Source organism: Tamandua tetradactyla, chromosome 15 (assembly GCF_023851605.1).
Source record: "Tamandua tetradactyla isolate mTamTet1 chromosome 15, mTamTet1.pri, whole genome shotgun sequence".
In the NCBI taxonomy this organism is placed as follows: domain Eukaryota; kingdom Metazoa; phylum Chordata; class Mammalia; order Pilosa; family Myrmecophagidae; genus Tamandua; species Tamandua tetradactyla.
In genome coordinates, this window is record NC_135341.1 from 82,725,192 (window position 1) to 82,738,497 (window position 13,306).

General features: G+C 38.3%; 1 protein-coding gene across 5 annotated transcripts in view; it reads right to left on the reverse strand.

The window, feature by feature from the left end:
- Positions 1–13,306, reverse strand: part of PIK3CB (phosphatidylinositol-4,5-bisphosphate 3-kinase catalytic subunit beta) — a 293,706-nt gene that overhangs the window by 46,881 nt on the left and 233,519 nt on the right. For all 5 annotated transcript variants that reach the window (XM_077130242.1, XM_077130240.1, XM_077130243.1 and 2 more), the window contains 2 exons: positions 8,785–8,973; positions 659–780 (listed from right to left, as the gene is read on the reverse strand). In XM_077130242.1, the coding sequence (XP_076986357.1) occupies positions 659–780; positions 8,785–8,973 (311 nt within the window). The remainder of the gene's footprint in view (positions 1–658; positions 781–8,784; positions 8,974–13,306) is intronic.

Below are 13,306 nucleotides of genomic sequence, written 5' to 3' on the forward strand. Positions count from 1 at the left end.
TTCCCCAGAAATAAGCTCTATTAAAGAGTTCGTATAATTTCTTTTGGAAATTGCATGGTGTAAAGCAATACACAATGTAAAAAGAAAAACGGCATTATTGCATCCATACTGCTCTAAAAACTTTTTTTTCAAAGGACCATACAGTTTATAAAGACCTACCTTAGGAGTTTCATTCTGGGGGCTAGAATGAAAATGGATACACCTGAAAAAGCCTATTTCCTGAGACTGCCTCCACAATGTCATTTCTTCAATAACTCCCATAGATTCTCACACATGTACTGTCCAAAGGGGACTGCACAAACAAGTTCACTGCAGGATTGTTTATAACTGGGAAACTGTTGAAAGAACTTAAATGGTCCTCAATAGGAAAATGGAATATATATGACACATATATGATAGAGTATTACATAGCAAAGAAAAGAATAAAATATATAACAAGAGAGGTTGCCCTCAGAAATCTAGTGTTGAAGAAAAGAAGCAAGATGTAAAACAACACATATGGTAAGCCACATTTGTGTACAGTATTTTTTACTGTACAGTATTATTCCATATGTATATTTTATAGATATCAATAAATACGGTAAAAGTGGGAAAATTTGAGATAGAAGGTTACACAAATTCACGATGACAGTTGTCTCTGGGAGGGGAGGAAAGGTACCTCATCTGTTGCAGGCAGCCCACAGCATATTCCCGCACGTACTGGTCTGGATAGTTGAAATCCAGAAGCTCCAGGGCTTCCCGGGGCGGCAGTTTTGGCCATATCTGAAGAAGCGCCTGAAGCTGTTTAAAAATTGAAACTGGTTCAGAAATACTGATAGAGAAAAGTAATCTTGTTTTTTTCTTGGAACTCACAGAGATAGGTCAAAGGAAAGGAGAAGCACAATTTTAATTGCTAATGCTTCAATAATCCATTCTTGTTAATCTGGACACAGAAAAATTGTCTTTGTTTTTCAAAAATTCTACAAAGACCCAAATAATAAATACTATTATGAGCTTACCTGAAAAAAGAATGATAAACTGAATATGTGCATTCTAAAGTCATTAGCCATTAAATAATTTTTAAAAGGAAAAACAAAATAAGGAACAATATAAGAAATGATCAAAAAACACTTAAAGGTAGGATTAAAAGTTCAAGAATATGCTGCAAGGTTAAAGCCAACAGCAGTCACTATATATGAGAAGTTTATTTGACTCAACATAAAATTGACTTGAAATAGTTCTTAATTTTTTAAGACACTATCATATTACATAACTTTTAATTAAGTATAATATGTTTAAATCCCTCAAATAATGCGTAAGTAAATAATAAAAAATAAATAGTGACTTCCGGAGAAGATGGCGGCTTAGTAAGACGCGCGGATCTTAGTTTCTTCTCCGGGACAGCTACTAGGGGAGTAGAAACAACACAGAACAGCTCCCAAAGCCACAACAGAGATAAAAAAGACAGCGTACCCCATCCTGGAACCGCTGACTGGCTGAGAGAAGCCGCTTGGGTGAGATCGCCGAGGCGCGCGGGCTTCACCGGGCGGGGCGGCAAGTGGCCGGAGTCACTCCCTTCCCCCTTCCCAGGCCGGCTGGGAGAATTGGAGAGGCGGTCCCCTGAAACCGCGGCGGCTGGCGCCCACACCACGCGCGGCCCCCCGGACCAACTGAGAGAATTGGATCGGAAATCCCCAGGCCGCGGAGAACGGTGACGGGTGGGGGAGGCCCCTTCCAAACCCGTGACTCCCCGTGAGCGTGCACTCTCCCGGGCGGGCCGCTGCCGCTGGCGCCCTCCCGCCACGCTTGTCGCCCCAGGCCGACTAGGAAATTCGGACGGGCGCTTTCCCGGGCTGCGGCGGCCAGCAACCCTCCCCGCGTTCGGACCCCGGGCCGGCTCAAGCTGCTTCGGCTAGCGAACCTCCCGGACAGAGAGAGTTTTCCAAAGTTAAAGGTCCCACAGCACCTTTTACTGGTGGGACCCGCAGACAAACATGTGCCACGAGCGCCACCTACTGGGCAGGATAAGAAAAACAGAACCCAGAGATTTCACAGAAAAATCTTCCAAACTTTTGGATCCAATACCCAGGGAAATCTGTCTAAATGCGCAGACGCCAACAGAAGATAACGGATCACGCTCAAATAATTGAAAATATGGCCCAGTCAAAGGAACAAACCAATAGTTCAAATGAGATACAGGAGCTGAGACAACTAATGCTGAATATACGAACAGAAATGGAAAACCTCTTCAAAAACGAAATCGATAAATTGAGGGAGGACATGAAGAAGACATGGGCTGAACAAAAAGAAGAAATAGAAAAACTGAAAAAACAAATCACAGAATTTATGGAAGTGAAGGACAAAGTAGAAAAGATAGAAAAAACAATGGATACCTACAATGAAAGATTCAAAGAGACAGAAGATAGAATTAGTGATTTGGAGGATGGAACATCTGAATTCCAAAAACAAACAGAAACTATCGGGAAAAGAATGGAAAAATTTAAACAGGGTATCAGGGAACTCAAGGACAATATGAAGCGCACAAATATACGTGTGGTGGGTGTCCCACAAGGAGAAGAGAAGGGAAAAGGAGGAGAAAAACTAATGGAAGAAATTTTCACTGAAAATTTCCCAACTCTTATGAAAGACCTAAAATTACAGATCCAAGAAGTGCAGCGTACCCCAAAGAGATTAGACCCAAATAGGCATTCTCCAAGACACTTACTAGTTAGAATGTCAGAGGTCAAAGAGAAAGAGAGGATCTTGAAAGCAGCAAGAGAAAAACAATCCATCACATACAAGGGAAACCCAATAAGACTATGTGTAGATTTCTCAGCAGAAACCATGGAGGCTAGAAGACAGTGGGATGATATATTTAAATTACTAAAAGAGAAAAACTGCCAACCAAGACTCCTATATCCAGCAAAATTGTCCTTCAAAAATGAGGGAGAAATTAAAACATTCTCAGACAAAAAGTCACTGAGAGAATTTGTGACCAAGAGACCAGCTCTGCAAGAAATACTAGAGGGAGCACTAGAATCAGAACCGAAAAGACAGAAGAGAGAGGTATGGAGAAGAGTGTAGAAAGAAGGAAAGTCAGATATGATATATATAATACAAAAGGTAAAATGGTAGAGGAAAATATTATCCAAACAGTAATAACACTAAATAACACTAAATGTTAATGGACTGAATTCCCCAATCAAAAGACATAGACTGGCAGAATGGATTAAAAAACAGGATCCTTCTATATGCTGTCTACAGGAAACACATCTTAGACCCAAAGATAAACATAGGTTGAAAGTGAAAGGTTGGGAAAAGATATTTCATGCAAATAACAACCAGAAAATAGCAGGAATGGCTATACTAATATCCAACAAGTTAGACCTAGTAGTTGCTCTGGAGGAGGAACTAAGACGCGCGTACCTTACTAAGCCGCCATCTTGGCCAATACCTCCACCAAAGATAATTTTTAAGAAATTAATTTTTTTGTCTTACTTTTGTGATAAAATTACTTTTGAACAAATTTTTAAAATGTTATTATATGGCTACTATTAGTATATATTTACATAAATTGCTAGCTTACATATATCACTTGGAATATTATAATTTATGTAAGCAAATTAATTATATTAAAAGATATTCAGCAAATACAGTGAAACATTAATAGCTTTTCAAGTTTAATTTAACTTGTAACCTAAATTTTTCAGTCTTTCTTAGTCCTGCATTGAATAATAGGAGTAAGCGTTATATTTGTTCTTCGTGTGCATATGTGTACACATAGTGCATAAGCAGATATAGAGTATATCTGTGGTAAAATTTTCACAGTGGAGAGGGCTATTAGAAAAAAATAGTATCTAAAAAGGGTTTTAAGAACTGTAATAAGAACAATGAAAAAGGCTAAGTGTGATAGTTAGGTTCCAGTGTCAACTTGGCCAAGTGATTATGCCCAGCTGTCTGGTAAACTGGAAGGATATTTCCTGGCTGGCTGATAAACTAGAAAGCTGGTGTATTAAATGGTCAGTTGATTGTATCTGTGGCTGATTACGTCTGCGACCAACTAAGGCATGTTTCCCAAAAGATAATCCAAACAGCTGAAGGCTTTTAAGGAAGAAGAGAAAGACTCACTGCTTCTTCAGTCAGCAAACCTCACCTGTTCATCCAGTCCCTTTATCAGAGCCGCCAGCTCACAGCCTGCCCTACAGATTCGGGACTCTTCTATCCCATGGTTGCATGAGACACTTTTGTAAATCTCTGTTTTTGGTTCTGTTTCTCTTGTTGGTTCTGTTTCTCTAGAGAACCCAGGCTAACACACTAAGAAACATTGGTTTAAAGATAAAACATCTACCCGACTACCAGTTTTTCTCACTAATGGAGCACCAAGGCCCTGAAGCACAGAGGAACTGGGCAGAGACCACCTTCCCACAGCTCTGAAACAGGGAAAGCAGACACTTAGCACCCCCAATTAACACCTGGAATACACTGCCCCAAAAAACAACAGTGTTGTTTTTTAACAGTGTTAAGAGCAGATAACATTCTGTAACACTAGAGATTCAACTATGTCTTGGGTTATAAACAACTCTGTTATTGGAAAGTAATTACCTTGGGTAAGATGGTTCTACAAAGTTAAAATATATATTAAAAAAATTAAATTATCAAAACATCACTTCAGGGGTTATGCACAACTATGTGATGACACTATGATCCAGTGATTGTACACTTCATAGGGTTCATGTAGTGCATAAATACAGCTAAATAAAACTGCATTTAAAAAACCCTTGCTACATATGATTTCGTTTCTAGGCCTCTTTTAGTGAATAAAATGTACCCATTCTGAAAATAACAATACTAAAAGAAGAAGTAAAATAAAAAAGGTAGGAGAAGCTCCCGACCCCTTACACATTCTGTCCTTATCCCTTCCTACTTACCTAGCCTCTGCTCATATTGTGGGTCTTTGGCCCACAGGGAACAGATTAACCCATATGTGTATACTGAACTGCCTGCACGTCAGACAGAATCCATGGTTTGGCAGCCTGTAAGGACTGAACCAGGATTGTTATCACTGGCACAATCGTCCAGGACTTTCCCAGAGGCTGAAGCAGCTTGTGCACAGGTAAGGTGTGTAAGCAGAGACCCAGCATAAAGAAAACAAATACTGACAAATTTGAAGGAATAAATGTACAGTTCTACAGTAATAGTAGGAGACTTCAACATGCCACTTTTACTAATGGATGGAACACTTAGAAGATCAATAAAAAAACAGAGAATGAACAACACACTAAATGAAAAATATTAATAAGAAAATTGCCTGTCTTTTTTCTAATTTTTATATAATTTTTCTTTAAACAAACATATGCTGTAATTTTTTAAATGCCAAAATTAATTGCTGATAAAAATTTGTATCTAAAACGTAATTTGATTTTAAAACAACTTGTGTCCTACTAATGAGCTTGACGTTTCAAATATACAAACGTTGTATTGTTATTGGTCTTATAGGAATTTCAGAGATTTTAATAAATGTGGTTAATTTGGTATTGTAAAATAAAATGGGTAATATTTGTAAGACCTGCATCACTCTGTGTGTCAATACTTTCCACACGAACACTACCTGATATTACAAAATCATGTCTGGGTAAAACCTTCAAATTGGTAAATTGATAAAGCATTTAAGTCAAATTGAATATAAAATGTTGATTAATATGATTTCAGCTTCCACACCGGAAATATTTTTTAAGAAATCACCACTTGTTGATTTTTGGTATAAAATATTATTAAAGAAGAATATTAATGATTACCTTAAAACACTAATAATATAGTCCTTTTTCTAACCATTAAAAAAAAAAAAATCACTTCAGGGTAGGCCACGGTGGCTCAACAGGCAGAGTTCTCGCCTGTCATGCTGGAGACCCAGGTTCGATTCCCAGTGCCTGCCCATGCAAAAACAAAAAACCAACCAAACAAACAAAAAACATATTACTTCCTAATTATTTCATTGTATTTTACAATTATCTATGCCCTTGTAATTATTTATGTCTATTGTATCCATATGGTAAACATACTATTTATGGAATGGGGTACCACTAAGCATCTCTTTCCTACCCCATATTTGGTGACATTTGGTTGGTATCTTGAAATCGGCCATAGTGGAAGTACTAACACCAGAAAGATCAGCAAATGCTACAAGATCTGGGTTATCTCTCCTAGGGGGGGAGGGTTGTCAAACATTTATCAACAAACCAGTGCTTAACAGATACAGTAGGAGAACCTATTCTCTATTTAAGTTGGTACCTGTCCATATATGATATTTGTATGTGCTTTCTTCACTAAAAATTTAGCAAAAGATTATTCCTTGACTCTAACCCTATGTGGCAATGGTGGCAAACAGACATTTCTACTTGTTATCTAAGCATTGACACTGCCTGGACTTTGCATAAATCACTGGACAGAAGACTAAAGTGAAGCTATTCTAACTACAATTCACATCAGCCAGATAAATAATTTGCTAAAAAAACTTCTAACAATTATGGAAAGCAATCTACTAATATCACCCTTTTAGCCATCTGCATGTTGGAAGCATTTTGTGTGAATAATTTGAATATATAGCATGGATGAAATACAAGGATAGTCATGTTTAGCACAGACATTTTTAGGATTTCACAGTCTTGTACTTCATCATAAATCACACCTCATGCTATTGTATTCTAACTGTATTAACACAAGATAAATTAAGAATTTAATTCCTCACAAAGGTATGGCAATATTCTCTAGGATACTTTGCTACAAGACTACTGATATTTCAATAACCCTTTATTTTCAGGACAGCTATGGAAGCATATAAGGAAAGGAAATCTAACAGTCACATAAACAGTGAGGGAAGTGGTGACTTACTGCCCAAGTACTACAAAGGTTCTTAAAGCTCCTTATGCATTACACAAACAGAATGTTTTCTTGTAAATGAAAAGACAACAACCTAGTTCCTATATAGTTTCTGCACCTACTGCTTTTGTTTGCAGATTCAGAGTACAGGCCTTACATCAGGCTTCTGACATTTCCTCCATCAGATTAGATTGGATTTATTGAGAAACATAGTTCAATTCTTTTCTACCAGTTCAATGTAACCGACAGCAGAATGGAGATGGAAGAGGAAACCAAAAATATTACTTTTTTTTTCCAAACACATTACTTTTTATTCTACTATTTTTTTATAATTCTAGACGACTAAAAATGGGCCTTACGATTGCAAAACCTGTGCTTTCATATACTTGTATATAGTATAGTATACTATGCTATATAGTATAAGAAAGCATATATACAATGTAAATGGTTAAAAGAAATAAGAATGTCTTCTTAACTGTGTAAGATTTATACAGTTAAGTCTTCTGAGTTGGGTTTTAAGATTTTACTTTTGGTTTCTTCTGTACAAGAAATAAGGGCCTTAAGTTATACCGAAAAAAAAATCTTTTAGATTTCCTTTTGGAAATGAAACATATATGCCAGATTCCTGAATGTAAAAATTTCCATCCCTCGAGGTCAAATAAAAGATATTAACTAGATATTAGTCCATTTCATTTTCAGGCACTTGATATAGAAAACTCTCTCTAAGATATCTTTCTAAGAGTACATAAAGAAACTTTTTCTATTGTGACCCTAATAAAATAATACAACACGTTTCTTGTATATGCACTTAACATGGGATAATATCCACGAGAAATAGGCAATTGTGCCAATTAAAAAAATACTTAAATTTTACTGAATTTAGATAAATAAGTAGTTAGAAGATTATTCGTAAAGGACAATTAAATCTATCTAAATGGCATAAAATAGTTCTTTTCCAGAGTAGTAGTCACTTGGTTTAAAACAGAAAAGAACAGCTCAAACCAGGCACATATAATAACAAGATTCCAAAATTCTTTAGACATTACAAATGAACTCAAAAGAAACCCTTCCCACGTTAAATTTAAGATGTAAAGCAATAAAACCAAAGTTTTTTAAAATGTAAATGGTTAAAAGAAATTTGTATTTCTTCACAAAGTTGTTAAGGTTACTGTAGATTTATTAAGACTAGAAAACCAGAGGCAGATTGATCGAATTACAATGAGTAAGGTGAACAAATCTGGTTATTTTACTATGTCGAATTTATTTATTCTGATTAAATACCATTTCAAGGGTCTTTCTATGGAGCACTGGTGGCCAAATGATTTTATGAAATGCCAGTGCTTTTGGATAAGGCCCTGAAAATTAAATCAAAGAGCTAAAGTTTGGTGGCTATTTTGAAGAATTTCTTTTTTCCTTTCTCTAGCCTGCCCACCAGCATACCTTCACCAATACCGTCCAACTGAAATGAATACTAAAATTGATCCAACTGAAATGAATTCTAAAACTGATCCAAATGGTTTGTATTCTAAAATGTTAACTTCTCCACCAAAAGAGATAATTTTCAAACAGAAATTTACTTTAGAACACTCATTGCAAAGGGTCTTCAGATGAAAACTTTGGAGTCCCCTAATGAAACTAGTAGGAACTGCCCAAGACCGACCAGGTGCTCCTTTTGTGAGACAACTGTCCAAGACCAATGTTTTCGATTGTCTTTGGTGAAAGATATGACAACTTCACTCAGAATCTAGGTTTTTAAATCTTAAATCATTTTGGTCTACCATTTAGAGCTTGTAAGGGCTTATAATCTCAAAATCTCTCCTACAGAAAATTATCCATCCTATGGAAATAAACCTATTTAGAAAGGGATACTTTAAATCAATGAAATAACATATAGACCAAAAAGGAGTTACAGAAAATATTTTTTGTTACCTGAGCAACATCCTCAAGTTTATTCCACTTGATAGATAGCAGTAATTTTGGCAGTGACTGTGGAAAATTCTCTCTGCAGTCTTGCCGCAAAGTCCAAATAAGATCCATTTCGTTCTCACACAGTTGAGATAAGGGATCTCTGTCCAAGATTTCTTTCAGTACAGCAAGAAACTTTTTTCCACCTCGACTCTAAGTGAGAAAAATTGCTCGTTATGGAATTCCATTATGTAAACATCAATGGCAAAAATTGAGCAACTTACATAAAATGAATTTTTATATAACTTCTGAGTTTTAATGTGAGATACTAAATATATAATTCCTTAAGAAAGGACTAATCAGGATTATCCATTTCTTTGGATTACATTATGCATATTAAATTTGTAAGCAAGGATAAGGGGAAAAACCGGTATCAAACAATTTGAAAAAAAAAAAGAATCCAATCTAAAAAAAAAATCTTTGTGCAAACACTAGGTGGCAATATTGGTATTGGTAATAAAAAGTCATTTATTAACTGAATGGAATGTATTTATATTTCCTTCCTTCTTTATTTTCTCAATTTCTATACTACAACCTAAGATAGGCCAAACATGTGAGGTTAAAAATACAGAAATAAAAGTAACATATGCGTTCTTGACTCTTACTTTGTCTGGAAACCATAAAATGTCCTTAGATTAAAAACTGAATCCTGGCTAAACCTAAAACGTGGAGAAAATAGTTACCCAATTTTCCTTGGGTAATCCTTATAAGAATACAGTAAAATAAAGATAGCTCAGGCTAATTTTTAATTCAAACTTTCTGAATTCCACTAATATTAAAATGAAGATGTTCAATTCCCCATACTTATAGTAATCTATATTTTAATCAAAATACATTTTTCATAAAAATTCATTCCAAAATTATATAGCAAGATCCTATACAGATTCATATTTTCCCATATTATTTTATACTCTACATACATGCTACATTATTTTAACTGAGGTTCCATATGAGCATAAACAAGCACATATAATTCTATCATACTAATTTTCTAAAGCAGTACACTTCAAAATGGTTTATATAAAAACGAATGAGAGTTCCAGGAAGGTGGCGGAACAGGAAAGGTTGAGTTCAGTGCTGCTCTCAGGAATAGTTAGAAAAGGGACGGGAAGGTGACTGGGATGGCAATTCCAGGGTGTAAGTGACCCAGGAGGGTGTTCTATACCACACAGAGAGGCCCTGGTTGCAAAACTAAAGAACTGAGAGGCACACCCCCACCATACCCCCAGCTCTGAGCAAGCGCTGACCTGCAAATCTGGGCCATGCCCACCCCTAGTCCATGCAGGTACAACCCAGACTGCAGCCACTGAGATCTGTGCAGCCACACACCAGGCCCCGCCCCCTAGACCCTCGCATTTCAGGGCCCACCCCACAGACCTGCACATGCATACATTCACATCCTCCCTGTGAGGGCACATGCATCCATGCACCACGCTCCTGACCCCTCAACCCAAACCCCTGTCCCGCATACGTGCACACACTGGAGTAAACCTCCAGCACAAGTGCACTGCTCCCACACTTGGCAGGTGCCCACATAAGCATCTGTGCTACACACCCTGCACACACATGCATCCCTGAACCACCCCCTGCTTGTGAACCTGTGCCAGGGCCCTGCTCACCCAACATCACCCACCCCTGACCCATATCCTGCAAACCCCGCGGCCTGTGCCCCACCCCTACACACTCGTACATCCACGCCCCCTGCCCTTGGACAAGAACCCACCCGCTCTGCACCCCCTGTGACTCGATCTCTGTGCCACCTACCCCACATCCTGATACCCATGACCCCCATGCTCCACGCACCTACTCCCATCCTGCCTACGCAGAAGCCCCTGTGCACCCACTCAGGTCCCCAATCTATCTCCAGTGGCGCCCTACCTCTGTGTCCTCCTTGCCACACCCTGCCCCTGCACTCTAAGACCTGCCTGAGCTTCACAAAGGCAAAAGAAGATCACTAAATATATCATGATGCAGACAGATATAGCCCAGCCTAATGATCAAATTAAAACACTGGAGGAGACACAAACTTTGGAACAACTAATCAACCTATAACACTACTAAATTAAATCACTGAGATGGCTAGTGACATAAAGGAGATCAAGAAGACACTAGAGTGGCCACCAAGCCAAGCAGCGCCGCATTCCATGTTTAAGTGCAGTGCAGGCCACAGCCATGGGCGGTGGTAGTGACAGACCCGCTGCATGCTCCATCCAGCCTCTTTTCCCTTCATGGTTTCTCTCTGCTCCCATGAGTAACTTGGCTCTGGGGGCTCCAGTTGCCTGCCCGCCTGCATGTGCCGCCAGCCCCAGCAGCCCTCCTGGACGGCCTCACCTTACCAGCCAGGATACCTCCCCTCTCTGACACCACTGCAGAAAGTTAAGTTTAAAGTGGGGGAAGAGGAAGAAGAAAGCAGGAAAGGCAAAAAGAGGAAGAGAGGAACAGATGATCAAGGAGAAGATGATCAAGACCCCAAATAACCTGCAAAAAAGAACTGTTCACTCCCAGACTATGCACTTTCCAAAAAAAAAGCTGTTCTATATTGGTTGGACTGCTCCTTTGGATTCAGTAGCTGTTTGAAAAATAAAGGTAGCGTGATACAAACTCCAGGAAACCCACCCACCCAAAGAGCCAAAGAATAGTTCCTGTGACAATTCGCCTTCGCCATTTAGTCCCTCATGGAAATCTACAACCAAGCTTGAGGACCTCACCATGAAAATACTGTAAGAGTTGTTAGGTTTTCGTATAAGTTGGTAAGGCAAAATAAGCCAGAAACAGAAGAGCAATTCGTGTATGGTCTCGTTTAGAAAATGCTTATAAGAAAACAGGGGCCTAAATTGTACACTCTTGTAGCAGTCACATTATGTCCAGAGTGGTAATTATTATTTCTGGGATTTTAAAGGCTGTTTCCTATATGGATAACCTGATATTCAAACATAGGAACGAAGACAATCAGGTCAGGATTAAGGTAGTTCGGAATACATGGGTAAGGAAGAAATTGTCTGTATTTTAGAACCTCACCTACTTTTTGAGACTAAAGGAAGAAAGATTTTCGTCCAGAATCTAAATTTTCTAAGCCACATAATCTAACTCAACCTGTCTAGATAGTTCATTTAAACAAGCGAAACATAGGAAGTGCCAGAATAAGAATGAGGGCCTTTAATCCTGTATACCTTAATCTTCCAATGCCTGGGTATATCTCAGAGCACATTAAGCAGATAATCAAAAAGTATTGGCAAAGTCGCTGGAGGGATGGGAGAAAAAATGCAGAACTATTAGACTTTATACTGTGTCAAACATCAGGGACATATAAATCAATAGGCCAAGTCCTTGATATTATTATTATTATTATTTTTATCTGGGAAGGCTCCGGGAATCAAACTTGGATCTCTCGCATGGCAGGCGAGAATTCTGCTACTGAGCCACCATTGTCCGTCCCAAGCCCTTGTTCTTGAGGCTTGCTCTTGTGAAGCTTATATATGTAGTGGAAAAGCTTAGCCTACCTCCTATGAGTCACCTCCGGAGGAATTCTTTTGTTGCTCAGATGTGGCCACACTCTCTCTAAGCCCATCTCTGCAAGTGAAAGGCTACTCTGGAGGTCACTCTTATGCAAGCTTCAGTTAGACATTGCTACCTATCATAGCCTGCCAAATCCCAACCGAAACTATTCCAGCCAAAGCTAACATCAGCCAGAGATGTAATCAACTGACTGATGATTTAATACACCAGCCTTTCCGTTTAAAAGCCAGCCATGAAATATCCTGGCAGCAATGGTCAAGCCAGTGCTTGCCTGATCAGACAACTGGGCATCATCACCTGGCCAGGCTGATACCAGAACCTACCATCATTCTAGTCTGTTTTGTTCAGTCATTGAATTGTTTTTGAAGCAGTCGTTCTATTAGTAGAACTACCTTTCCTGTGTCTATTTCAAGGAATTTTACAGCTTATTTCTTATATTTAAAAAGATTATCTGCAGAGCTACATTTTGGAGCAACTTCAATAAAGATCCGTCATTTGGGAAATGAATAATTAGATTATGGTGTACCACAGTACAGAAAAAAATGAAAATTTAGAAAGATTGTGCCAAGAGGGGACAGGAGACATTTTGAGACCTATATTAACAAGTCAGAACAAATATCCTGATGAATGCTGGGGTGCGCAGTGTAAGGAAAACTATGGAGGACTTCACCTCTGAGCACTTCAATTCTATAGAAGAGGGATAATTTGAGCTGATATGTGACCCAAACAATAACAATCAAAATTTTAAAATGCATAGACATACCTCATATTGTGCTTCACTTAATCATACTTTGCAAATACTGCCTTTTTTTTTTTAATGGAAGGTTTTTTGACAATTCTGCACTGAGTAATTCTATTAGCACCATTTATACAATAATCCCATGAGCTCACTTTGTGTCTATGTGTCAGTTTGGTAATTCTCACAATATTTCAAATTTTGTCATTATTATATCTGTTATAGTGACCTGTG